At 36.1% G+C, this 26,679-nt stretch overlaps 3 protein-coding genes across 4 annotated transcripts; 1 reads left to right on the forward strand and 2 right to left on the reverse strand.

Moving 5' to 3' along the window:
* Nucleotides 1-185: 185 nt before the first annotated feature.
* On the reverse strand, nucleotides 186-4,125 carry LOC103333390 (alpha/beta-Hydrolases superfamily protein). 2 transcript variants are annotated; one of them, XR_016126653.1, is made up of 10 exons: nucleotides 3,756-4,125; nucleotides 3,137-3,204; nucleotides 2,475-2,545; nucleotides 2,108-2,350; nucleotides 1,648-1,811; nucleotides 1,489-1,561; nucleotides 1,337-1,389; nucleotides 1,124-1,244; nucleotides 693-790; nucleotides 186-569 (listed from the first exon to the last, which is right to left on the reverse strand). XR_016126653.1 is itself a non-coding variant. In XM_008236220.3 (10 exons), the coding sequence occupies exons 1-10, from the start codon at nucleotides 3,923-3,925 to the stop codon at nucleotides 498-500; spliced, it is 1,116 nt and encodes a 371-aa protein (XP_008234442.2). In that variant the 5' UTR covers nucleotides 3,926-4,120; the 3' UTR covers nucleotides 186-497. The 2 variants fall into 2 exon arrangements, 1 of the variants encoding a protein (XP_008234442.2); XM_008236220.3 differs by having other exon boundaries at nucleotides 1,489-1,544; nucleotides 3,756-4,120.
* A 2,001-nt stretch (nucleotides 4,126-6,126) lies between these two features.
* On the reverse strand, nucleotides 6,127-10,085 carry LOC103333389 (Transducin/WD40 repeat-like superfamily protein). Its single transcript, XM_089052953.1, has 6 exons — nucleotides 9,705-10,085; nucleotides 8,402-8,890; nucleotides 8,066-8,287; nucleotides 7,902-7,974; nucleotides 7,507-7,614; nucleotides 6,127-6,778 (listed from the first exon to the last, which is right to left on the reverse strand). Exons 1-6 carry the CDS (start codon nucleotides 9,819-9,821, stop codon nucleotides 6,411-6,413), a joined length of 1,377 nt encoding a protein of 458 aa, XP_088909079.1. The 5' UTR covers nucleotides 9,822-10,085; the 3' UTR covers nucleotides 6,127-6,410.
* A 1,412-nt stretch (nucleotides 10,086-11,497) lies between these two features.
* LOC103333388 (ARM repeat superfamily protein) lies at nucleotides 11,498-26,363 on the forward strand. The gene is made up of 39 exons (XM_008236218.3): nucleotides 11,498-11,847; nucleotides 11,973-12,186; nucleotides 12,270-12,365; nucleotides 12,449-12,566; nucleotides 12,643-12,816; nucleotides 13,078-13,248; nucleotides 13,570-13,625; nucleotides 13,727-13,816; nucleotides 13,906-14,054; nucleotides 14,236-14,318; nucleotides 14,450-14,578; nucleotides 14,700-14,774; nucleotides 14,882-15,050; nucleotides 15,183-15,322; nucleotides 15,457-15,549; nucleotides 15,752-15,932; nucleotides 16,252-16,349; nucleotides 16,514-16,663; nucleotides 16,808-16,964; nucleotides 17,294-17,427; nucleotides 17,605-17,686; nucleotides 17,767-17,929; nucleotides 18,217-18,292; nucleotides 18,443-18,616; nucleotides 18,712-18,777; nucleotides 18,881-18,985; nucleotides 19,797-19,886; nucleotides 20,160-20,371; nucleotides 20,461-20,671; nucleotides 20,794-20,976; nucleotides 21,110-21,205; nucleotides 21,299-21,366; nucleotides 21,452-21,800; nucleotides 22,356-22,571; nucleotides 22,983-23,660; nucleotides 23,786-24,189; nucleotides 24,492-24,732; nucleotides 25,312-25,482; nucleotides 25,758-26,363. Exons 1-39 carry the CDS (start codon nucleotides 11,685-11,687, stop codon nucleotides 25,986-25,988), a joined length of 6,456 nt encoding a protein of 2,151 aa, XP_008234440.2. The 5' UTR covers nucleotides 11,498-11,684; the 3' UTR covers nucleotides 25,989-26,363.
* The last annotated feature ends 316 nt before the right edge of the window (nucleotides 26,364-26,679 follow it).

Genomic DNA, 26,679 nt, shown 5'->3' on the forward strand with positions numbered 1-26,679 from the left:
GGAAGAGGTCAAGCAGCTCTTTTTGAACCCATTTTTCCTTTTGACCAATAATTAAATTTCTTTTCTCCTCTGGAAAATTATAATAAAATACCATTCCCTCCTCAGAACTCTCTGTAAATTTTGTGGTTTTTCCTAATTTTATTTACATGTCAACGTCGAGGTTTTTTCGAAAGCAGACAGTAACAGATTCCGAATGTGACGCTTGCATTTTATAATAATATACAGTGGAAACACATTTTACATTTTGTGCAAGGCATTTTCAATTATTGAGATTGAGATGAAAGATTGCCTTCAACTGCCTGAAGCAAACCCAGCAATAAAATTCAGATACATTTGCTTTTTGGCTGGTAATTTTTCAGATACAATTTAATGGTGTGCACAGATCGTGGAATTCTCAGCACTCAGCAGCAGCATTACTCATTGTAGCATCCATCACTGAAATAACCGCAGAGTCAGGCCCAGGTTGCATCGACAATTCATCTCGTGGTCATTAGGTTCTATTTGAGGAAACGATCAATCATATGACGTATGACATCTTCACCTTCTATATGTACACTTTGATCTTTGACCTGTAAAATGTTCAGTGTGTGAATTTGTTACTATAGTGCATTCAAGCATAAGGTCCGTGTGTGAGCGCTTGGACGTCAGCGTGTCTGTATGTAAGAGATAGAGAGAGAGCAAGAGAGAGATACCTGAATGACACTATGAGCAGCAAATCTATGTCTGCTGCAGTGGAAGCTAACATCTACTTTTTCCCAGCACACACGAGATAGGCCTGTCAATAGTTCCACTGCACAAAGAGTCCAATTATTATGTTGTAAAGTTGAGAAATCACTGAACTCCGGAGAAAACAAAGGTGTTCAGGCAGAAATAGTTTAGGGAGAAACAATAATATGCAAGTAACACACCACAACAATACAACAATACTCAAGTAAATGGTAACACGCAGATGCAAACGGATACAAGAGCAATGAAATGTAAACATAAGATGTAAGCAAACTTAGCAAAGTATAACCAACCAGAATAGCTACAAGCATAGACAACAAGTTCTATCTACATAGAACTCAAATGTCAAAAAATCACTACCAAAAGTTGAAAACAAATACAAAATGAAGTTGCAAACCTTCAAGCTTGTCAGAGCCATCATTTTCCACTGAAGTAGGCTCGCACTGCTCAGCATCATAGGCCTTACAATGTTCTTCATAAACAATATGTGGATATTTTTCATCAACAGTGTCCTCCCACTGATAAAGGAGAAAACTCATTACATTAAATGGCAACCAAAAGATTCCAAACTCAACCTACCATAACAAAACTATGCATATGGCAATAATACCTTTGGCAGTTCACTGTTACGTCTAATAGATGATGTTCTCCAGCCAACGATATCTTTGTAGTATTTGTTAGTGAAAACAAAAGGTTAATAAAGACTTCAAATTGGAAAATGTACAACAATAAGATCCATATTGATCACGGAAAATAGGATACGGTCATAGCCCACATTTGAATACACCACCCTACGTCTAAAACTACGCAACGCAGACCTGTCAAACAAAAAATTCTATAATTACATATTCAGATTAACTCAGAGAGGAAAGCTCATGAAACTTGAATCTCAAAGTTAAAATTGGAATTTTTATAACCTACATGAAGTAACATTCATCATAATCCTCTATCATGCGTTTAAGCAGCGGAGGCTTTCCATCGTCGTCGTCATTAAGAAAAAGATGCCTACCTGTTCTCCTAAATATCAAATGAATGACCGCACTAGCAACCTTTTCAAAGGCAGGCACACCAAAAAGAAATGGTACCTACAAAAGGTGAACTAATGCATTAAGTACAATACCAAATGCATATACCAACTAACCACTGAACAACGTAACATAAGATCAGCCTAACATTTTTTCACTCCTGCCTTAACAAAGTTTTCCATCACATAAGCAACAGAATCAGACATTTAGAAAAGCTTATCCCATGACCCCTATACAGTACACCAAAAATCATAAAACCAATGAAAGCCAAGAACTTGCTCAAGCTTGAGATGTTAAAGAACTTCTAGGAAGTCAAGTACATTCTGAATGAATAAGTGGAAAGGCAATTGTGTTACCTGCTTGTTACCTCTTGAACCAAGATGAGGTGTAGCAACAGTAATAAAGTTCATAGGCTCCAAGCCACATAGCATACTCCTTGGATCCTCTTCACTCCCATTAGGACATGAATGTTCCGAATTTTCACTTTTAGGGGGTCTATATAGCTTCCCAATTGCATATCTTGCCACTAGTCCTCCCACAGAATGTCCAATGAATGAGATCTTACGTAGATTTGGCTTTCTTTGAGTCAGTTCAACAACCTAAAATTAATAAATTTGGTTAACAAGTGATACAGAATAGGAAGTGGATGCGTTTTTTTTTTTTTTTTTTTGGATATGGAAATAGATTCAAACATTTCCACAATATATATAGGCAGCGAGCAACCTCCTCTGCCAATCGCTCCCCCATTACATCCACACCATCCAAAGTCAGCCTAGAACCATTCCGCTCACTACCTGCAGACAAATTTCAACCAACTTAATTAGACTGGACAAACTTATATTGTCCGCAAACAATATGAAATGCCATTGATCACATCAACATTTCTCTAATTCCACTTTAAAAATTTCTCTTCCAAATAAAAAGAACTAAATATATAGAAAGCAAGGGCACTAGAATCCAAAACTCAACTCCGGGAACTCAAATTAACTATAGACTAGAAAAGCCAAATATGCAAACATTGTCCAATCCTATAAGCAGCAGGATGATCATATGTATGGGCCACCTTTCTCCGGTTTAATGATTCTTTTCTTCAACCAATCTCCTCTTAAATGAGATTAGTAACATTAAGAAGAAATGAAATGAGTGACAGGTAAAAAATCAAGATAAAGTTCGGGCAAAAAAGGAACATTTTTGGCTCTTTAAACCAATAATTAAATTATACAAAAAATGGTAACCAAAAACAGAGGAAGAACTAAAAAGGATCGCAGGTATTAGAGAGCTCAACCCAACAAAGCCTTTTTCCTTAATAAGTAATCCAACAAAGCCTTATTCGAGTAAGTGTATCAGCATTAATTGAATGCATGATGCAAAAGAATGGTCCTTACAATGAACAAATATTTTGTCAGGAAGCATTTTAACAAATTGCTCCGCTCCAAACTTCCAATCTGCTGCACTGCACGAGCAAACAAAGAACAATATCGACATTCAACAAGAGTAAAACTTTCCAGCAGACGAGTTTCAAATACCCAAAATACAAAATGAAGTATTAATGGTCATGCTAAAAGATTCAATTTAACGTACACACAACCAAAGCAGACAAATTCCAATTTAAGAAAAGAAAGAAAGTTAAACAGAAAACCATATTTTTTGCCCAATATGACAAACATACATTTGTAAAGTAAGCATTTAATCAAAACGATGGACAAAAAACAAAGTTTTAGTAGATCTAGCATACATTTGGAACTTACAATTTTAACGGAACATCAAATTAATCATCAAAACCATGAAAAGGTAAACAATTTGTCGATAACATCATTTCAAATACAAAATTTTCTTTCAAAGAAAGTAAAGCCACCATTAAACCTTCTCAATCCTCCGATAATTGAAGAATTGGTCAATATCCAAAGCATAAAGAAATAAAATTTACCGTACAGAAATCAAATCTTGATGAAATCAAGTTTGTTCGAAGTAAATTAACAAACGATGAAATTGAAAAGGCCAGACCTGCCCATAATTCCATGGACCATGACAACGAGATGGTCAGCAGAAGAAGAATCGGACTCATTAGAACTCCAGACATCGTGACACCCATTCACCGACGCGGACGAGCAAACCCCGTTCTCTACGACGCCGTTTTGCATGGTTGCTGCTATCTTCTTCCCGGCTATGGGCATTGACTGAGAACACGCGATAGCCGAGTTGTAGAGAGACGATCGGCAAAGCTGTGGAAGTAAATGAAGGGAAAAAGAAGAGAGAAGATAGTTTTTATGTTCTCAGCTTCTTCCACTTCAGCTGGTTCGGTGGTTGAGGACTGTGAAATGAAACGAAAGGAAGAATCCTGACAGCGAAGGAAACTAATTTTCCTTCTAATGTTTTCCCTAAAAAGGATTTTTTTTAATAATGCATGAAAATGAATTTTTTTTTAAATTTTGTACCCGCTTTCTTAGATATAAATAAATAAATATAAAAGCAAATTCTTTTTCTTTTTGGTTGAAATTTTTTATCTTTTACACTAAAAAGAAAAAGATTATAACATCAGCAGCAGGGTAGTATTTATTTATTACAAATTACAACGCGTTCGTTAAGATTCGGAAACGCGTCGGCTTTTGCTTTGCGGGCATTAATGGTCGGGACTCGGGACAAGGGTCGGTTGTAATTTCCCCAGAAATATCCAAGACCATGGGATTTCTTCTTTTTCTTTACCGACAATTGGAAGAGATAAATTATAAAATTATATTTTAAATTATATAAATTATAAAAACAGGCATTTTCGTCTTTATCTCATATTATTACGCATGTAATTGTTTTTAATATTTAAAGTGTTTAGTAGCAATGTAGCATTCAATATTTTGATCAAAATAAATTGCATATGGTTAATTATATATATATTTTTTCGTCATTGAAGAGGGAATATTTTCACACACATTGCAATGTGGGATCGAACTAGACCGCTAAGTAATAGACACTTTCATTTATAGAACTTTATGTGGTTCAATAATATCATTAACTGGCAATGGGGTCATAGCTCAATGATAAAGTTATTGGCATGCAGGTTAAATAAATGTGCTGATTGTCGTTTAGAGAAGTGTGTTTTTGATTTTGTGTAACATGTAGATTAATTACACGCATGAAACGACAATTAATGTGATGATAACGGCGAACAAAAATCCTCTAGTTGATATATGATATTAAAATAGATGAGCTTTATGATTTTGCCTGATATTAGCAACTTAACCCTTATTAAAAAATTATATTTATTCATCAAATGTTTGGGTGATATAGGCTTCTAAGTCACTCCATATGTGAGAAATTCAGCCTTAAAGTTATTTAATAAGTTCAAATCACTCTTAAGGTACCTCAATTATCACTTAACATGTTCTAAATTAATTTTCCATTACGTAACATGTTCACGGATTGAGATTCCAGAAGAAGGCAAGCAAACTTGCCTCTAGCAAGCAGCAACAAGAGAGGAGAAGAGAAGAGAAGAGGAGAGGATAGAGGGGTGATGACAGGGCACCAATTTGGACATTGTTTGAAAAGTCAATTTGGTCCTCTATCTAGCATTGGATTTACAGAACTAAATTGGAAAACGACGTGGCTGCATCTTTGAGTGGTTGTGGTTGGTTCACCATTAAGCCCATAATTATTTGTTGCTGTATCTTTGAGTGGCAGTTGTATCATAATTATTAATCAACCACATGCGTTGGCACTAGTATATGGATTATCCATTATAAAGAATAAGGAGGCCCTACAATTTCAAGATCATTGAATTGAATTCATGTCTAGAAAACTCTCAGTTTGGTTTGGTCAACATTCTTGTTCCTTTTGTTTTGGGCCACTTTCCACTTTGGTTCTAATAATTTAAATTGTTTAATCACGTAGTTTTGTTTAATTAAGAGTATCTTCAATAATAGTAGCAAATTAAACGCTTCAAATGAAAATTTGTTGACTTATATGGCAATTTAAAAAGGTTACTTTGCTACTTGAATGATTTTTGCTCCAATAGATTCTTCAATTCAATTAATGCAATGTTATGAAAAAGAATGAAAACGTGTGAAAAATGTCTATGTGTCAAGTCTTTCAAGTTTAACTAACAATGTTAAGAAATTTTGCTGGAATTCTTTCTAACAATGTTAAGAAAATTTGCTGGAATTCTTTCGTTTTCGTATTGGGATGATTGCAACTGTTATTACGTCGAATTTCAGCTATTAATTCATCAAAATGTCAAAATCCAAAATAACATGGACCAAAGTGAAAAATGAGTCAAACTTCGATGACCAAAACGTAATTTAGCCTAAGAATAAAATTATCATCTCAAAAGCAGTAATTGTCACTTTATACAGTCCACTTCCATATTTTCTTTTTGGTGGTGGTGGGGGGGTGGGGGGGGGAGGGGGGCTACCAAATCGACCAAAGCACTTGCTGCAAATTGGTCATGCAGGCTTAGCAAGTCAAAGCCGGTCAATTTTCCAAGAGCAATAACGATGATCTAAATACAAATGGTAGAGAAAGGCCGCTATTGTAGCCAAAGCGTCTGATGTTCCAACTACAACAAATGGAACATCCCAACTACATACATATAATACACAAAGAGAGCAAGTTGAATTGCTTAGTTCTACAAGTTACTTTTCTCAATAAATATTGGTAAAGCAAGCTGCCTCAATCATCTGAGCTATATTCACTGGATTCTGGAAGTACAGCAACAGCAGCGCAGCAAAATGACTCTTTATCCTTCAGCAAAAGACAGCTTCCATCCGAATTCCATTTTAGATCAACTATGCTAAACTGCGGTAGTGGGATACTCACACAGTAAGCACCTGCAGGAGTCCACATGTACAAATGTGAGCTTCCCGTGCAAACAACGAGACGCGTGCACGTAGGGTCCCAAACTGCTGCTCGAATTGGATCTTTCTGCACCAAGATAGTGGCAAGCTCAAGATGGCGTATGTCCCAGATCCACAGAATACTTGGCATGCTATCATTCCTAGTGCAGATGTATTGGCTGTCATTGCTCCATGACATTAGACCTACAAACCTCATAGCTTTAGCGATATTTTCATATAATGAATCTCGAGCAAATTTTCAGTTAGCACTTAAGGATACATACGGCCAAAAATCAAAGAAAGTCTCAAACTAATATGCTGAAAGTGCATTTGAACTTTGAATTATTGCTTACACATATATTGATAACTCATAAGGTGAACAAGCCTTTGAATGAAGACGTCTGTCCTTACACAAAGTCAATGAATAAAAGCAGCTGACTCCACATAATGAGGTACTTAAAGTATTCAAGGTCATTGGGAAATATCCCATGCAAACATATTTGACTGCAATATCTATATCAAACTCCGATATAGGTCCAATTAGAATCAATAAACTTGACATCACAACTTGAAGTTCCTCAACTTGCAACATTTGTCCAAAAGTATGACTGGGCTCAACCATCATGGCCTCTCTCAAGGACATTGAATGTTATCTGATGGCTGGGCGGATGCATTTATGAACGCCTAAATTTCTAAGTGCATCTCCACTCTGCAAATGTAAATAGCTAGAACAAAGACCACTTTGATTGTTTTTCAGCAGATTAGGTTTAGCTTCATTTAAAGGCTATATATTGCAGGAGTGATTATAGGAGTAATTACACCAGATAATATCTTAAGACCTATCTTCATGTTTGAGCTATTGCATTGACTGGGGTCTACAAAATTTGTATTTATTTGCATAACAAAACAGTACAAAGGGAGAAAGGGCTTACCAATTCCTTGTTTGGGGTTAGGTTTGTCTGCAGGAGGCTTCTGGAAAGGCAAACTAATGGGCACTTCTGTAACCTCGTACTTAACTCTGAAATGTCCTTCAGAAGCATCTACTTGGAAAGAAAAATAAAAAAAATAAAAAAGGGGGAAAGAAGAAAAGTAAAGGGATCCAATCACAAGGCAGAAATGAAACCTGGCAAATACACACACACACACACACCAACAACAGGAAAAAAGGAACCTGATATAGAATACTAAAGTACTAAACAAGAATGTAGAAGGGTAGTGTATGCAGACAAATGATACAGCACACTACTTTCATAGTTTGCAAATGTTTTATAAGTTAAGAAAGAACAGCAATCCTCCTTTTGAGAAATGTACCAACAGTCATGCTTACCATCATTGCCTTGTGCAAAATCATCACTTATACATAACTCGGACATATCAAGCAGCAGTGGCTCATCCACTTCCTGGCGTTTTACAAATTAAGGGGGTGAGAAATCATCCAACAAACCTAAAGAACATGATATCTGGCTATCTAATATATTAACAAACAATCACCTTAAAAACAGCAGCACAACAGGGAGCACGGACAGTAGATAGATGCATAAATTCAGCAAAAGTCTTCCAAGTCAGGTGATTCAAAACCCGCAACATCTGGTCATAACTACCCACTGCTAGAAACTGGCCACAAGGAGACCATGAAACACTTTTTACGCCCAATCCACTTTCATATGCTTGATACTTATATAGGCACCTCCCATCTGGGGAGTATATTAGAACCTGTATCAAACCACACCATGATTTTTTTTATTTTTTTTCAAACTAAACTATTATTTAACAAACTTACTGCACATCATTTTGGTTTAACAAAGCCAAAAGAAACGAAGTTGCCACCTTATATTCAAGAGGCGAATCCCATATCACTATTGTACTGTCATCTGGCGACCATTCAGTATCAGACAAGTCCAATGTGTCCACAGCAAATACACCCATTATCTCCCATGTATGACAAGACAGAAGATTAATGTAGTCCTTGCAATCACGCCTTGTGCAAATTGCAGCAAATTTCCCATCCTTGGTAAAAGAAACGCCCTTGGAAGGATGCTTTGGCCATTGCACATGTACACATGCTGTGTTTAATAGTGACCAAACTGTTAAACGCAGTTGGAAGTCTGAAGTGGTAAGTATGTGACGGCTGTCTGGGCTCCATCTAGCATACGCAATACCAGCAGGACCTTCATCTATCTTGCATGTCCATTCAGGTTGGGCCAACGACCATGCCTGTATCATTGGTCTTTTATATAGACCACAAAGAATGTACTCAGAATCGAGGGCCCATTCGATATAGCTTATCTTGTCCAAGCATGAAAACAGCTGCACAACCTGCATTAGAAATTTAGAATTAATTATGTATACGATAAACTTAATTCAAGATGTACGCAATGGAGTTTAGCACATCAATTGTTAAGTCAGACAGAAGTTGTTGTACAACAGCAATGAGTGTGAGGTATGCAGAAACCAAATATAGGATGCAAAGAAAATAACTGTTTCGACCATTTAGTCATTATTGCTTATGTACAAACTTTTGAGGGTATATTTCTACCTCCAGAAAAGCCTAAACTTATAACTGCTCATGAACCCTACCATACAAACATCTCGCAATGGAGCATTATTCTTTGTACTAATGTACCTTTTATGACTCTTATGGTCTAATTGAATGGTTACGAAGAGTGCTCATATTAAGTAACAAAGAGAAACCTCAACATATTGAAATCTTCAGTCTATGTAAACACTTGTTTAAGAACAGTAAAATGCATGAACATATAGCGGCCAACATTCACTTTGAATCGCGTTAGATATCTACAAGGTGAAAAACTCTTATCATAACTAAATGTGATTAGATCCTTAAAATGGAGATCGATGTTTATAATAGTTTTTCTTCTAATTTCTCAGCAATCAAACAGATTACAGCTTATTGAAGTTACATTGGCTTTGTCAACAGCGAAATGCAAAGGGTGAGATCTACATAAATTTATCCAGCTACCATTTGGTATCCGTGCAAATGTAGAGAGGTATGAGAAACGAACAAGTTAAACATTTGCAGTTTCAATTTCCTTGCATTTTCTCGGCAACCAAACGGAGCATGAAATAAATTTATTAAGAAAAACTAAAAAACGAAAAAAAAATTGGGAAATACCTTGAAGGAAAGAGTGTCCCGAATAACGAGGCGATAATCGACGGCGACGGCAATGTAACGAGCATTGGGTGAGAAACAACAAGGACCCGTCTGCTTGTAAGCTTCTGTGAACTCCATTCACATTCAGATCAAATTTTCTGAGACGCAAGTTTCAAATTCGTTTGTTTAACAACGCCAGCTTACTGTTAAGCTGTCGGAGCACTTTTTGCTACTTATATTTCAAATTCAAACTGCAGCTATGAAATAAACGTATTGAAGTAGTGGTGGTTACTGTTGCTGGAGAGTGTTTTGGATTTGGAGTGAGATGAGATCTGTTAGAAGAGAAGAGACTGTAGGGAAGGTCTCGTTTAACTTCGCTTTGTAAAACTCGCGAACCCTTTCAACCGGCTAAATCAAATCAATTCGCTTTATTATTATTATTATTATTATTATTTTTTAATACAAACAATATTCTACTTTTTTTTTAATCTAATCTAAATTACTAGGAGAGGAATTCGAACCCAGCTTTAACCAACTTGACTAAACTTATGTCTGTAAAATTTGATTACTTGAGTTCAATTTTATACCCATAAAAGCCTCATTTTTCTCAATTTTTTTTCTTATGTCCATTCAAAATATGATTTGATGGCGGGAGTTTCACTAAAACACACAAAATAGGGGTTGAAATTATAAAAAAACTCAAATACTATTTAAACATATAAACACACCCAAAACCCATCATTACACACACTCAAAACCCATTTATAAATATACCCAAAAAGTTGACTTTGGAGTTGATTTTGGGTGTGTTTCTATGTTTAAATAGTGCTTGGATTTTTTTATAAATACATGTTTAGAATTGAGTTTATTTATAAATTTGTTCTAAAATGGATTTGAGCCTTCAAAACCCAAAATCCAAGTTACAACATGATTCGATAATATCACTTACTTTTGGAGTACATAAATACATGAGCTTAAGTCTTACATTGAAAAAGAAAAGAAAGTCTCTACTTCTTATAAGTGTGAGCCTTCCCACAAGTGCTACATGGAAGGGGGGGCTAGTGGACTCACTTTTGGAGTGGCCTTGAATTATGTATACATAATAATTAGTATTTAATAATCATAGACTAAGTGAACCTAACCTAGAACTGTCTCAACGAATTTAAAATTTATTTTGTAATGTTCAAACAACACCACTAATTTTGTATTATTATAAAAATTAGCCTTAAAATAAACGAAAGCCATTCATTTACTAAGCTTTTTAAACTTTTTGGATACCACCAACTTTTAATTTTTTTTTTTAAAGTCACCACTAGATATTGCCAAAATTTTAAATACTTTTAAAAAGTCAATAACTGAATGAGTCCTTCTATAGTGAGGGCCTTGTATATAGCCTTTATGTGATGTCATATCTCTTAACCGTTGAATTAAACTAACTAATTTGATATAACAATTAAGAGATAGAGTCTCACCTAAATGCCATATATAAGACTCCCACTACAGAATTCTTCACATACCACTAGATTTTTGTCTTTTTAAAAGTTTAAATTGAGTTACCAAAAGAAGTTTGAATTGGATAACAACCCCAACAAGGCCGACCCTAAAATCAGTCAGCCCAAATCCCCAGTATCGTACTTTGCTTCTTTGCGGGCATTGGCGCCTGGCGCCTGTGTATGCGTCGAACGACATGCCGTTTTTGACCGAGCCACCCCGGAAGGAAGAATAAAAAACAGGTTCAAATTTTTAGATGTCTATTCTGTAAAAAGAAAAAGAAAAAGAAAAAGAAAAAGAAAAAGAAGAACCCTAAACCCTCCAAAACGCCTCTGTGTCCCTCAACAAAAACCCTAAAACCTTCCGGAGCTGGTTCTCGTCTTCGTCTTCGTCTTCAAAGGAGAATTAGGGCTTAAGCTACAATAACAAGAACAACAACAGCAACAAAAGCACACACAGTTATATTCATTGTTTGAATAGTTACCAACTGCGGCAGAGAGAGAGAGAGACATGGCGACCTCGATTGCGTCTCAGTTAGAAGCCATAAAATCCGTGATACAAGCCGACACAGAGCCGTCGGTCAAGAGGCCCTTCACACGCCCTTCCATTCTCTTCGACGCTAAAGAGGCTGCTGATATCGATATCGATACCATTTTCTCTATTGCACTCCAAGGTCACTCTTCTCTTGCCATTTGTTTTTATGCAGAGAGAAACTTAGAGCTTAGTTTCTATTATTTTCTGCAAGGTATTAGAAAGGGATTAGTTGTTGAAATTGAATATATGTTTTTCTATTTTCAGGTCTGGATGTCCTTGTAAGCACCGATGAGCGATTTAGAATCTACAAGAATGACTTGTTCAGCCAAAAAAGCAGAGAATTGGATAGAGAGTTGATGGGCATAGAGGAAAATAATGGCATTAACGTTTCGATCAGTTCATACTTACGATTACTCTCAGGACACTTTGAACTCCCATCGTCAATCAAGACACTTGAGTACTTGATACGCCGATATAAGTAGGTGCTCATTTCATTTTTTGTAATTTTGTTTTATGTATATACTTTTGTTGGTTGTAATCTGGTGTATATTGGAATTTCAGGATTCATGTGTACAACTTCGAGGACTTAATTTTGTGTGCTTTGCCATACCATGACACCCACACATTTGTTCGAATAGTTCAATTAATTAGCTTGAGGTTAGTCAATTTGTAATTCTTGTATATTGTTTGTCATTTGGTGAAGTTAACATATACTGACTTGATAGTTCCTTGTGGTTTAGAAATAGTAAATGGAGATTTATGGATGGCGTAAAAGTTTCTGGTGCACCACCACCTAGAAAGGTTATTGTCCAGCAATGTATTCGTGATAAGGGGGTTTTGGAGATTTTATGCAACTATGTGAGTGTTTGCAACTCTAATTGGATGTTTGATTACTATATTGTCATGGTTCATTTTAATGACTGTTTTCCTATAGGCATCCCCGTCGAAGAAGTATAGGCCTTCAAGGCCTGTGATAAGGTTTTGCACGGCAGTTGTTATCGAGGTTTTGGGTTCCTCCACATCTGTTGACAGTGATGTTGTGCAGAGAATCCTATCACTTGTTGTTTCTGGACTTGAGGCTGGCACAAAAGGACAATCAGAAAACAAGGTGAGGTTCCACAAATTATTATTTTGGACATTTTAGCAGCTCCTCAAAGTATTTTGCATGCCTTAAACTGTACAAAGAAAAGAAGATTAAATATGCTTTTTAAGACACACATAAGGGATAGGAAAGCAGAAACTATTGAAGGATGAGTTAAATTTTGATTATTGCCTGGTTAATTTCTTCTTATCAATCTCTTGCATTGGGGTACCTCTATGGTTTTTCTCTTTTCAGCAATGAAGTGTAAAATATATGTTCTTTTTGTAGGCTGGTGCCATGATGATTGTTGGTTTGCTAGCGAGTAAAGTTACATTATCTCCCAAACTTGTCAAGAGTTTGATGAGGTCAATTGCTGAAATTGCTCGAGAGGAGGCAAAAGAGTCTGCTGATCTTCAGTTGTTTCGCTTATCGCTTATGACTTTGATCAACCTTGTTCAGGTACTGCTTTGTTCTTATATGCAGTAGGTTGTAGCATCATTCAATTATTCCTGAATTTTACTGCATCACTTCTAGTTTAATAGTGGATGATGTCTGTGTAATAGATTATCTTCTTAGTTGGGTGTTGCTCAATGTCTCTTAATCCAGCGGTATTTCTATAACCTCTACTTTAATGTATTTAAAGAAAAAAATTAACGTCCTTCATGTCAGAGTCATTTTATAATAGTTACCCAACTTCCTGAATTAATAATATTGCGTTCTGCATTTATATGTATATTTTCTTGACCTTCTTTTACTTAAAAGTTTCCATAAATTTTTCAGCTGCAAGCTGTTGATATTTTCCCAATCAAGACTTTGGAGATTTTGATGGACATTAGGTAGTTATTCACAGCATTAATTGTCTGAACAGTTTCATATCCTTCATGTGTTTGTCATTAATTTCATATTCTCTAAGGTTATTTTCCATTTCCATTTGAAGGGATTTTGCTGCTATACTTTTGGGACTGTTTAACGAGTTCAATATTGATAGATTTGTATGGGTACTTTTGGATTCTCTGGTTGACTACAGGTGAGAAACCAATTTTGGTATTCACTTATTCTGGTAGAAATATCTTAATTCCTTCTTATTTCATTCAACTTCTGATCATTTATTTGCAGTTCTTCTAATGAATCATGCCAGCTTGCTTTGATCTCAATATTAGAGACAATTCCTTCCAAGAATTTTGTTCAACATGCAGTTTCTAAGGTCCTATCATCCTGCTTGCAAAGTTCACAGAAAATAAAAAATTCAACATCATCTTTATCAGGTATTTTCGTTCTCAAAATTTTTATTTACAAATGTTATATTTTTCATATATATATAGACATTTTATTGCCACTCCCGTTGTTTGAACATTCTTGTTTAAATGGGTTGATTCTTATGACTGCAAGACTATCTTTAAGCTCTTTGTTTTGTATTTTTCATCATTCTTTTGGGTTGCCTTCTAGGAAGTTGGGCGAAGAAGATCTTAGTTGTTCTGAATGAGAAATATCAATCTGAACTACAGGGAGCGGTTCACAAATTTCTTGATGTATGTTTCCAGTCGATCTCTCTCTCTCTCTCTCTCTCTCTCTCTCTCTCTCTCTCTAATTATGTGTTCGGACCCACAGATGCCTTCCTTATTCTTGTTCAGGGTATTCTGATTGTTGATTTCTTGAACAGGAAAAGAATGTACAGTCTAAGAAAGGGGGCTCAGTACATGAAATTTTGGGTAAAATGTTGGATGGTAATTTGGACATGTCACTAGCTTTCTCAGAGTCAAAAATTTGGTTTGGGTTGCACCATCCAAAGGTATTATTTAGTGGCATTTTTTTTAAATATTTATATTTGTAAATGTGTATGCTTCAATAAGGTCTGGAATAATTTTCTATCAACATAATCTTTAGCTATCATGTTTTTGAATGTGGCTTAGGCTGATGTTCGCCGTCGCACACTGTCTGCATTAGGCACCTCGGGTGTTCTGGAAGCCAAGGCCACAAACCCACAGGTTTCTTTTGGTTACTTAATCTAGAGAAGATATGTATAAGAAATTCCATTTCTTTCAGTTTCAAATCATTCTGCTTACTTTTGTGATTTCATTTTCCTGTGAACCAGAGTCTTGTAAGCATCGAAGATGTTATACTGCGACAACTTCATGATGATGATCTTACTGTTGTTCGGGCAGCTTTGTCCTTAGACAGATTGTCCACTATAATAAGTTCTGCTGACCTTTTTGAAGCACTGGGTAATGTGCTTAAAAGATGTATTGGCATTCTGATGTCAAGTGAGTAGTTATGTTGTGGATGCTTTCCCCATTATTTTATTCTCTCATTTCCCCGGTTCAGACATGGAACTAATTATGGTTCCCTTACTCTGGCATACACATTTATCATCTTGCATTCTGTTTTTCTTGCAGGTTCATTGGAGAACACCAGTCTAGCATGTGATGTTTCTGTTTTGTGCCTGAAGAATGCTAGCTCTGGTATCGATGATAACATTGAATGTTGCAATATACTTGCTTCCATGATTTTTCCGTTACTCCTTGTTCTACCTAAGGTTCTTTTCTTTTCTGTCTGGATATTAAATTATATCAACTATACTGCAATTCTTGCACTAATTTGGTATCCAGTAAATTGTTTGTCCAGCAAGTCAAACTTTTTATTAATAGATCTATGTTTCACCGAGTACAGACACAGAGGTTAAATTTGAAAGCATTGGAATTAGCGAAGGAGGTAAAGTGGCCACTTTTTGAGAATCTTGCAGGTGCCTCCAACACAGCATTGGTAAGTTATCTCTTTGGTAGTTCCAGTATGCTCATCAATTCTTTTGTTCTTATTATCAAGAGTTGGGGAAAATGTTACTGTGAATAGACTATGGGCTCTATCTCTCTTTTGATTCTGCAGCTTTTAGTTTTTTAGTTATGCATCCTGGCATCTATATTTCATGTGCAATGAGTAACTCTGAAGTTGTGACTCTGAATTGTAGACATCGCAAGCAGGAAGCCTGTCCTCAATTAACATGGACACCATTGCAAGTTTGGCTGGCAGGTTCTCGTTGCACCCTGAAGAATTTATGCCTTGGCTTATTAAGAGTTCTAATGACTTTGAGTTGTCAAAGACACAGTTCTTCTTGGTGATGATGCAGACGCTTCTCATTCAAAAGAATAGTATGTTCTCTTTTTCATTTTGAACCAGGATTCAATCAATCAGTCATTCTCTCTCTCTCTCTCTCTCTCTCTCTCTCTCTCTCTCTTTTTCATTTTGGTGGACTTTTGAACCATCCTATTGAATTCTTTAATGACTTCTCTACTACTTTTTGTACTTCTATCCTGCTTGGCCTAATTACTGATTTGCGTTTCTTCTGTATCAATGTGTGTCTTTCTAACTTGCATGCGACTCCAGTTCTGGTGTTTCTTGTCTTCCTCTTGCTTTTTTTTTTTGGCACTTACTATAATTGATTCTTGTTCTCTTTTCTTTGTGTGTCAGAATCTGCTGGATTTTTGGCCCTTTTTGAAGTTGGTTTTCCTGCACTGAAGGCGGAATGGGAAGCATTTGAGTCAATGGGTGATAGCTCTATAGAGGAGGTATGAGAAAATTATTTGTAGATAAATGTAATTTTTTTATAAAAAGAAACCATATCCGAGATTGCTTATCTTTTAGCACTTTAGCTAGCCAGAAATTTCACTTTCGTAGTCTTACATTGATGCTGATGAGCTTTGTTGTTCCATTTTCCTTCTTGTTTCTGTAGTTCGATAAGGACGTGCTGAATTGGGATTGCAGAATATTCCTTGATAAGCTGGACTCCAATTTGAAGGCATTAAATGCAAATATTCTAATTTGCCTATTTTGGCGGTTAATGGAGGCATTTTTATCTGCGATGCCTGCTGATATCTCTATGGTTAGTAATTCCTTATGTGGTTTGTTTTATGAGAAACAATGGTCATGGATATCCTGTTATAAAACGATGGTCATGGATCTCGTAGCTGTATTTATTTGTGTTGTGTCTGTGCTAAATGTGATGTATGCTTTTTAATTGTTGCAGGATAATGATAAGAAGTGGGCTAGCTGGCTTAGGGACTTGTTTGTCTTTTTCTCAATCTCTAAGTTTAAGAAAGTCTTCAAAGAACACCGTCATTACCTTGTCACGAAGTGCAAAATCTCTGCTGTTCGCTTCCTGCCCAGGTTTTTCACAGAAGAAGGTACATGCTCCCCTTTGATATATCTCCTATAATTTTCTTTTGCTCCTGTTGGTCGCACTTTGTTTACGGAGTGTGTAGAATGGGAATTTTCCCTTTGATAACTGCATTGTATAATTTGCTTTATGAAGGTCATGTTGTACTGTATTGTACAACTTTTGATTCTTGGAAATTATCATTACTCTGTAAATCTGTTCTGGAAGATCATATTGTACTGTGCTGACTGGTGGATTACTTGTCCACCTTCTTGTACGGTTTTTATGAAATAAAACTTCTCTTTTTCAAAATAATATATTGTACTGTACTGACATGTTCGCTGTTCCACTTTACAGATGTTCCCCCTGCAGTCCAAGTTGAGAGTCTTAACTGTTTTGCATATCTCTCTCTTCAACCAGAAGTTAGATTGCCAATTCAACTTCTTGCAGAATTTCCGTCTTTTCTTGTTCCACTGGCTAGTTATAAACAGGTATCTTGGTAGTATTTTCTCTTTTTGTAATTGTCTTTGCCCATTGGCTGACTAGTTGAAATTATGTGTACTATTGTTATCTGTTTGTTTTCCTTCCAAGTGTTTTAAAATTTGTTCCGTGTTTTAGTTATGCTGTAAGTACATGAGTTAAATTGGTTTGGTGGGGATTTCTTTCAGGATATAAGACATGCTGCCATGAACTGTATTGAGGGGTTACACACACTTTGGGCTCATGTTGACTCTTCAAGCAAGAAAAATGGTATTACTTAGAATAAATATTTTTGGCCCCTTTTGGATATTGTTTTGATAATTGCATAATCTGAGCTTTTTAAATTCCAGGAAACCATGCAACTTGGATTCACCTTCTCGATAAGCTTTTGGACTTGATGGTTCAACAAAAAAGGCTCATCTTATCAGACAGAAACTTTCTTCCTTCCCTTTTGCCCTCTTTGCTCAGCCCATCCTGCCAGGGCTTCATAGCACCAAAGAATGTTGAGCTCAGGTGATCTAGTGTTGTTCTTATGGATCCTGTTTAACCACTGTTATCCTCATAATCATTTCATCTTACATTCATTTAGAATAAGTCTTGCTTTGTTACTTCTCTAGTTTCTACCTGCCCCCAAAGTTTTTTATCTTTTTGACTTCAAACCTTTTTTTTCCCTGTTTACATTTCTTAAGCTAAATATTTGCTTTGTTATGATGGTGTTGTGGTTAATTTAGTTTAGAGTTCACTGTTGAGCATGAAAAAACTACAATGGATTGTTAACTCTGTCCCGACATTTCTTTTAGGGTTGATCAATCTACAAGAAAGAAGATTCTTGCTTTCATTTTGAATTCTGCCCTGAAACTGCCTGATTATGCAAAGGTTTGTTTATTTGATCTGCTGTTACTTTCCAGAAACTGCTAGATGCTTCTGGTTATTCTTGTTACTCCTTTCATAATTAATCATCACCAACACTGTCACATACATAGGATTTCTTCAGAATTGTTAAGCAGACTTGATTGTTTCTGGCAGCTTGTGATTCTATCTTTGCTTAGAGGAATGGGCAATGCCATCATACATGATAGAGAGATGAAGTCATTTTTATCTCAGCTTTTGGGAAGACGCAGTCAAAATTACTGTGAACAGCATGTCTCCAGCCAGAATTTGTCAAAAATTGAAGTTCAGATACTATGCCTTCTACTGGAGGTAAGTCAATGATGTCCTCAATGCTTGTTGTACTTATGCATATTCCCATCTTACCTTTACTCTGTAATGAGAAATTTGGCTTCTGCCTGTCCTAGAGTTGTGCTATGCCTTCTTCACTGGATGAGCATGTTTTAGAGGATCATTTATTGGAGGCTTTGAAGGTAAGAAGCTATCTGCAACTAGATTGTTGTGCATTCTGTCTTCAATGTTCATTCTCTAACTTAATTATGTTGACATTATTTTTTGAATTATTTTCTATTCCAGTTGGATGGTTTGGCTCCAGAAGACCCTGCTGTTATACAGCCTTGTGTAACTGTTCTGCAGAAGCTTAACAGTCAAATATACAGTGGGCTGAAGACAGAAATACAGGTTAACTTTTATCTGTTTTCTAGAACTTTGTATGGTATGGTGCTTGAAAATCATATCAGTGAGGTTTTCTTGATAATAAGTTTATGTGGGCTTGCTGGCATGATGGAAAAGTAAACATTTGGGATGTATTATCAGCTAGCTATAATTTAGATGTACTAAGTAATAGCTTAGGCACTGCCTGAAAAGCTAAATGATACCGCCATTAATTTCTTTGGCATTTAATTTTGTTCTCTCTCTCTCTCTCTCTCTCTCTCTCTCTCTAAATTAAAGATGTTGACGAAGTGCATAAGGTGAAAACATGAATGGATATTTTGTTTCCTTTTTTAACTTATGTGTCAAAAGGCAAAAGGCTACGTGTGTGCAAATACTGTTGGAATAATTTAAAATGGAACAATCCAAAGTTTGCATGGTGTAATGGATGCCTTTTTATACCTTTTGGCTAATGCCTCAAGCATAAAGTGTTAATTACAAACATGTGGCACCTACTCCATATCTCATCATTACGTCTTATCTGCTGAGATAATCAACATATTTTAGACTGCTTACCTTTAAATAATCATACATTCGCACACATATTTACTGCATTTGTGCAGCTAATTAGAGGTCATATATTTTAATTGTTTTGTTTTGTATATAGAATATTGGATAAATTCCCCTGAACTTCCCTACTCTGTCGGAATACAGGCACTGAACATGGGCATCCTGTGAATTGATTTAACTGTTCTTATTTTTTACTTCACTGAAACTTATAGAATCGTCATAAACTTGGGAAGGCAGGTGGCCTAAATTTGGCATTGTTTGTGTTGTGCAGGAGCTTCTGTTTCAGGAACTTGTTTCTTTATTTCGGAATGCTAATGGTGATATACAAAAGGAGACTCGAGCGGCCTTGCTGCGGTTAAATGTTTGTTTCTCTCTCTCTCTCTCTATGATTTATAATTCGTGGTTGGATTAATTTTGTGCTTTCTATTATTGCTTTGTTTCATAACTTGTCAGACTGGTTAATTTTGTAGAATTCTTAAATAATGTGATATTTGCCAAAGATAATTATTATATATTTTTAAATCTTCATGGATTATGTTAGTGAGATTTGGTACTTTCTTTCATTAGTTGATTTCTGTTTAGTTAATTGAACCAATGTGCATACAACTCATTTGTACACCTTTGGATGTGTCAGATTACTTGCTCTACTATTGTTCAGACGCTTGATTGCATGGTAAACAACAGAAGTTGTGTAACTGATTCTGGGTATGGAAAGAAGAAAATGAAGTTAACGGGGCATCTGAAGTCAAATCTGTCCTGTGATTTGATATTTAAAGGAGAGAATGCGCTCTCTCCCCTTAGCTCCCTCTTGGATGTGTTGCTATTTAAGAAAGACATAGAGAACAGGTTGGTACTTTTTTATACTTGCCACTTTTGTGTAAAAAATGAGCCTTTGATACTTTTTTATACTAATTGTGTTAAATTTTTTGTTGTAGGGATTCTCTTTTGGGGCCATTATTTAAGCTTCTTTACAGAACATTTTCCAATGAATGGGTACATGGTGTTCTTGTCCAGGATGAAAAGCAGATTCAAGTTTCTTCTAGAAATTGTGACTCCATGTCAAGCGCAATAAGTTACATACAACAGACGCTGCTGATAATCCTGGAAGATATTAGTTCCTCTCTCACAAATTCTGTTCCACTGGCTGTATGTTCCAATATTTTGGAATTTAAATTTGTTGTTATTGGAGAAACTGACAGTTGGGTTGTTTTTTTGTTCAGCTTTTTTATCTGTGTTGCTTTAATTTTGTTCCCTTTATTTTGTGGCAGGATGACATAATAAATGAGATTGATGTCAAAATGTTGGTTGAGTGTGCCCATTCGGTGAAGGATGGAGTTACTCGCAACCATGTGTTTTCACTAATTTCTTCTATCACAAAGATTATTCCAGAAAAAGTTTTGGGGCATATACTGGATATTTTTACTCTTATAGGAGAATCAGCAGTCACACAGGTTTGTTAATATGCTTAACTTCTACTGATTTTTTCACTAGAAAAGATGTTGTGCCTTGAACTTTCAACTTCTGGCTTGAGTTCTACTCCCTCAATGTGTAAAATAGTAATTTGGTTTTTATTTTATTTTGCAGATTGACAGTCATTCGCAGCATGTGTTTGAGGATCTTATATCTACAGTTGTTCCATGTTGGTTGTCTGGGACAGGCAACAATGACAAGTTGCTCCAGGTAATTTATTCTTACTGTTTTTGGTGTTGAGTGCAGCACTGCAACTGGAGGTACATGTTTCTAACCATGTTGTGATTTCATTCTGCCCTTCAGATATTTATCAATGTATTGCCTGACATTGCTGAACATAGAAGGTTATCAATCGTTGTATACCTACTCAGGTAGTGGTGATTTAATATTTTTTTTAAAATTCTATCTTATTGCTCCTTGTGTCGGTTCTGCTTACTTTGACATGTTCATACGCAGGACTTTGGGAGAGTCAAATAGCTTGGCTTCATTACTTGTGCTTCTCTTCCGTTCATTGGTTTCACAAAAAGGATTATCGTGCTTTGATAACATGCATGCTTCAGATAGCTCCACAGCTTCATTACAGAGACAGTGGGAGTATGCCCTGGGGATCCACATATGTGAGCAATATTCATGCATGATATGGCTTCCCTCTCTGGTAATGATGCTTAAACAAATAGGAATGGGTATTCAGTCTCAAGAACTGTTTATTGAATTGTTAATTGCGATGCGGTTCACCTTACACAAATTGCAAGATCCAGAGTTTGCATTCAAGCTTGTATCAGGGGAAGATTCAGAAAAAGTTCAGGTACTGATTTTGCACAAATAAGAGTGCTTGTGGTCAAGCTTATATAAAGTTAGTTTGTCCTATTCCTTGATACTTATAAACAAATTTTTTTAGTAATTGGTATTAAGTATTGTGTTTAGTCATAACTCTTTTACCTTTTCTGGATAGGGATGGTGGCTAGTCTGAGTGTAATTTGGTTTTTAGGTCTTATGGGTTATTTTATTCATGGGAAAAAAAGAGTGCTGTCCATTATAATTCGAGATGATTAAACTGTGGCCTATTAGTTTTCCAATCCACATCTTTATACAGCTGAAAACGATAATGAAAACATGCAATGCATGGATTAAATAATAAGCAAATTGAGTTTTATGGAAAACATGTATCCCAAATTTTTATTTTTTTTACATCTTAATTGTATATTATAAAAAGAAATGATGAGATCTAGCTTATTGATAAACTATAATTGACCTTATTGTTATTGTAATTAGGAACAATTTTCCCTAGGAAATTAGTTAATATCTATGTTTTGTTATTTTGTTCTTTGATGATAATTATTCTTGCTGCTTAAATTTCCAGGCTACATTGGAAGAACTCATGGAACAGGTTGTCTCTCTCCAGCAATCTGTAGATGCAAGAAGGAAGAAAAAGGGTATCCATGTCTCTATTAGGAAAGAGTTGAAGGAGTGCATGCATGGTGTATTAAGGACTATTACTATAGCCATGATGCCTCCGACACACTTCAAAAGCATAACTAAGTTGCTTGGCCATAGAGATAGAAATGTTGCAAAGAAGGTACTTAGTGTATTCTTCTTCTATGACTTATATATGTATACTTACATGCATATGTATATTTATTAAGAACAGCTGAGTAGGATTTGTGGGTTGCTAACTATCAACTACTGTGGTTGTTTACATACCAAAATTGAAGTGTAAAATATCTTCCACAAATGAGTTAAAACGTAATACCATGAAACAACTGTTTCAGTAGCAAACCTTAACACAACAGGCAGAAAAGGAGGTTTTGTGATACTACACATGAAATACGCTGTTCTGTGTCAAGTGTAATCACATCATGATATAGATATACAGTCGACCAGTGGTTACATGGTCTATTAGTATAACCTTTTATTGCATGTGCATTGTAATAACCATTTGCATTATAATAGGTAATCCTTTTTCACATCAAGTTATATTTTTGTGCAGGCTCTTGGTCTCCTATGTGAAACAGTTAGGGATCATGACAGGGTCAGGACAAAGCATAAATATAACTCAAGTTCCAGTCATCAGTGGCAGCATCTAGACGAGAATTCTCTTGAATCATTTCACTATATGTGTTTGAAAATTGTTGATTTGGTTGATGATTCGTCAGATGATTCTGAAGCCTCCTTGAAGGTGGCAGCAGCTTTGGCTCTAGAAGTTCTGGCCCATAAGTTTCCTACTAATTATTCCATCTTCAATGAGTGTCTACCATCGGTTACAAAAAATATCAGTATGCATGACTTGGCAGTGTCCTCAAGCTGCCTTCAAGCAACTGGTGCTTTGATCAATGTGCTTGGGCCTAGGGCACTATCTGAGCTTCCTCACATAATGGAAAATTTGATTAGGATTTCTCGTGAAGCGTTTTTATCTTCAGATATAAAAACTACATCTGGGGTTGATGATGGCTTGCCTGTTGTGTTACAAATACCGAAGGAATCTCTTATTTTATCTATTCTAGTCACTTTAGAGGCTGTCGTGGTTAAGCTAGGGGGTTTCTTGAACCCATATCTAGAGGAAATTACAAGAATTATGGTGCTTCATCTTGATTATGTGTCAGGGTCTGATCAGAAGCTGACAATAAAAGCTGACTCAGTACGAAGACTCATCACTGAGAACATCCCTGTAAGAATCTTAACAATGTCTATAGTTGACTGTCAATTTGTTATTTTCCTTCATTGCTTATAGTAAAAGGTTTGTTTCCTTCATTGTTTCATTTCACTCTGTTAACTCTGGTTCTTGTTGTCCAGGTTCGACTTGCTCTACCACCCATGTTGAAAATATTCTCTAGTACGGTTGAGTCTGGTGATTCGAGTTTAACTGTTTATTTTGGAATGCTGGAAAACATGATTGGTAGAATGGATAGGTCATCTATTGGTGGTTACCATGCTAAGATTTTTGACTTGTGCTTGTTTGCTCTTGATCTACGTCGTCAACATCCTGCATCTGTTCAGAATATTGATGATGTAGAGAAAAATGTATACAATGCAATGGTTGCTCTTACTATGAAACTCACAGAGTCCATGTTCAAGCCTCTTTTCATTAGGAGTATTGATTGGGCGGAGTCAGATGTGGAAGATATTGCGTGTGCAGGAAATATACCTAGGGCAATATCTTTCTACGGCTTGGTAAATAAACTTGTGGAGAACCATCGGTGAGTCAGTTCTTCCTGTTTGTGCTTACAATTGCCAGTAGTTACCTATATTTCCATTTTCTTGAAGTGATTTGATTGCCCGTGTGTGTGTGTGTGTGTGTGTGTGTGTCTGTGTGTCTGTGTCTGTGTCTGTGTCTGTGTGGGGTATGGTATTGAGAATTAAACTACCAGTTGTTTCTCTGTGTGTGTCTGTTTTTCAAAGTGATTTATTTAGTGTGATTTCTTTATTATTGCGGGGACTGATATTTCGTGTGAATTCATGTTTATTATTATTTGTTAAATGCCATTATTTTAAACTGCAGGTCTCTTTTTGTTCCTTACTTCAAATACTTGCTCGAGGGTTGTGTACGTTACCTAACTGTTGCTGGAGATGCGAAGGCTTCCGGTTCAACACGAAAGAAGAAGGCTAAGATTCAGGAGGGGAAGGACAACAGCGTGTCGCTTGGAAACTGGCATCTCAGGGCTTTGATACTATCGTCATTACATAAATGTTTTCTCTATGATACTGGAAGCTTGAAGTTTCTTGACTCTTCAAATTTTCAGGTTAGTCCACCCTTTATATTGACTGTCCTCAGCGTTTGGCAGTACAAGTCAGGAGAGATAAGAGGAGAAAAGAAAAGGATTTCTAGTGGAGAGAACCTTTAATTGAAGATATTTTTGGAAATTAAAAATTTGAACCATTTCCCTTCTAATTTGTACACTTTGTTTAGAAAATAAGTGGGTCTTGATGTAACTTATTGATCAAAATCGTTTTATTTATTTTTCCTCGATTTCTCTCAACATAAGATAAGGGTCTCAACATTTTGACATGATGGGTGTATTTTGACAAAACTGTTTATAAAGTGATGCACAAGTGTAAACAGCCCTCCTAGTTTTGATGAGAAAACAGAAACTTGTATGTTTCTTCAGGGTTCTGTCTGCTACTATGTTAAATTTGTCTTACTAAATAAACTTCGAACTTACTCTGTATCTTCTGCCATAAGACATCTGAATGATTGGAAGCATCATTCTATACGTCTGTTTCTCCCTTCTGGACCTTTGAGTAAAATGTTGCCTTTAGAGTTAATTTTTCGGTCATTATTCATTATGTCTGTTATTTATATAAGCTGCACGTATTTTCAGGTTCTACTGAAACCCATTGTTTCACAGCTTGTCGTAGATCCACCATTGTCTCTAGAAGAGCATCCCTACATACCATCCGTGGAGGAAGTCGATAATTTATTGGTTGCTTGTATTGGCCAGATGGCTGTGACTGGAGGAAGTGACCTTTTATGGAAGCCATTGAATTACGAGGTGATATTTCTTTTCATAATACTTTATACTGATACTCACAAATATCCTCTTCAATCTTTGCCCCGGTGCACATTCATATGAAGTTGGCCTTCGCATATGTTTTTTGAACATAGTTGAATAGTTATTTGTTCTGCCTTATTTGTGCGACATTCCTGTTTTGAAGCTAATAGCATGTCTCCAAGATCTGCATATTTTCTTTTTCAGTACCCATTGCTCATATTTGGTTAACTGCATGCTAGTCTTTGTATTCTAACACTTGTATATTATGAATCTAGGTGCTGATGCAGACACGCAGTGACAAGGTTCGGTCCCGAATTTTGGGCCTGAGAGTTGTGAAATATTTGGTGGAGCATCTGAGAGAAGAATATCTGGTATTCCTGGCTGAAACCATTCCCTTCTTGGGTGAATTGCTTGAGGATGTGGAGCTCCCTGTTAAATCTCTTACACAGTCGATTCTCAAGGATATGGAGACCATGAGTGGTGAAAGCCTCAGCCAGTATCTGTGAACGTGATTCGTACGCTACTGCTGGCCCACGACGGTGTTCTTTGTATTTCGGTGAACTTGTCGCACTATCTACTAACAAAGACGGAGGATCTCTCAGCTGAAGAATGCTTGGATGCGTATTCCTAAGGGAACTATAAAAGTTTTGATCATTTTAATTGATAGAATGGTTGGACGGTAACCAAATGCCAACCTTATTTTTTGTTTGTAAAATTTGGGTCCTGGAATAATTCCATTATAGAGAGTGGCCTTGTATTTATATAGGCGCAGGCGCAGCTCGCAAGTTGGGCCTTTAATTTTGTAGTTCACCTTGCATATAATTTTGCGATTCTCTGCCACACGCAAGTGGTAAAATTTTAATGCAAAATCAGTTGGAAAACATGAATGCGCAATCAAAGTCTTATCTCTAAAATAATCATAAATCAAACAGCTATAAGTTATGTAAGTTATATAGTAAAGTGTGATTACGATTTATCAAATACATATAATTATTTTGCTGCAAAGGGATTGTGTGGTATTAAAAAAATGCAATACTTAGTCAAGTTGGATACAGTGAATATGCTGTGCACTCGAGTGAGTTCGAATTCTCCTCCTAATAATTTATATTAGATTAAAGTAGAATACATTCGAGTAAGTTTGAATTTTCCTCCTTATAATTTAGATTAGGTTAAAATAGAATAATGGTTGTATCAAGG

This window comes from Prunus mume, linkage group LG5 (genome assembly GCF_029339155.1).
Source record: "Prunus mume cultivar Tortuosa linkage group LG5, ASM2933915v1, whole genome shotgun sequence".
Classification (NCBI taxonomy): Eukaryota; Viridiplantae; Streptophyta; class Magnoliopsida; order Rosales; family Rosaceae; genus Prunus; species Prunus mume.

Coding starts and splice junctions, on each gene's coding strand:
- LOC103333390 (XM_008236220.3), bottom strand. CDS start 3,925: ATGCCCATAGCCGGGAAGAAGATAGCAGCAACCATGCAAAACGGCGTC. Junction 1,812..2,107: donor GTTCAAGAGGTAACAAGCAG/GTAACACAATTG, acceptor CACCTTTTGTAG/GTACCATTTCTTTTTGGTGT. Junction 570..692: donor CTGCTCATAGTGTCATTCAG/GTATCTCTCTCT, acceptor AACATTTTACAG/GTCAAAGATCAAAGTGTACA.
- LOC103333389 (XM_089052953.1), bottom strand. CDS start 9,821: ATGGAGTTCACAGAAGCTTACAAGCAGACGGGTCCTTGTTGTTTCTCA. Junction 8,891..9,704: donor GGGACACTCTTTCCTTCAAG/GTATTTCCCAAT, acceptor TTTCTAATGCAG/GTTGTGCAGCTGTTTTCATG. Junction 7,975..8,065: donor GTTGTGCTGCTGTTTTTAAG/GTGATTGTTTGT, acceptor GTAAAACGCCAG/GAAGTGGATGAGCCACTGCT.
- LOC103333388 (XM_008236218.3), top strand. CDS start 11,685: ATGGCGACCTCGATTGCGTCTCAGTTAGAAGCCATAAAATCCGTGATA. Junction 12,817..13,077: donor AAGGACAATCAGAAAACAAG/GTGAGGTTCCAC, acceptor TTCTTTTTGTAG/GCTGGTGCCATGATGATTGT. Junction 23,661..23,785: donor TCATCACTGAGAACATCCCT/GTAAGAATCTTA, acceptor CTTGTTGTCCAG/GTTCGACTTGCTCTACCACC.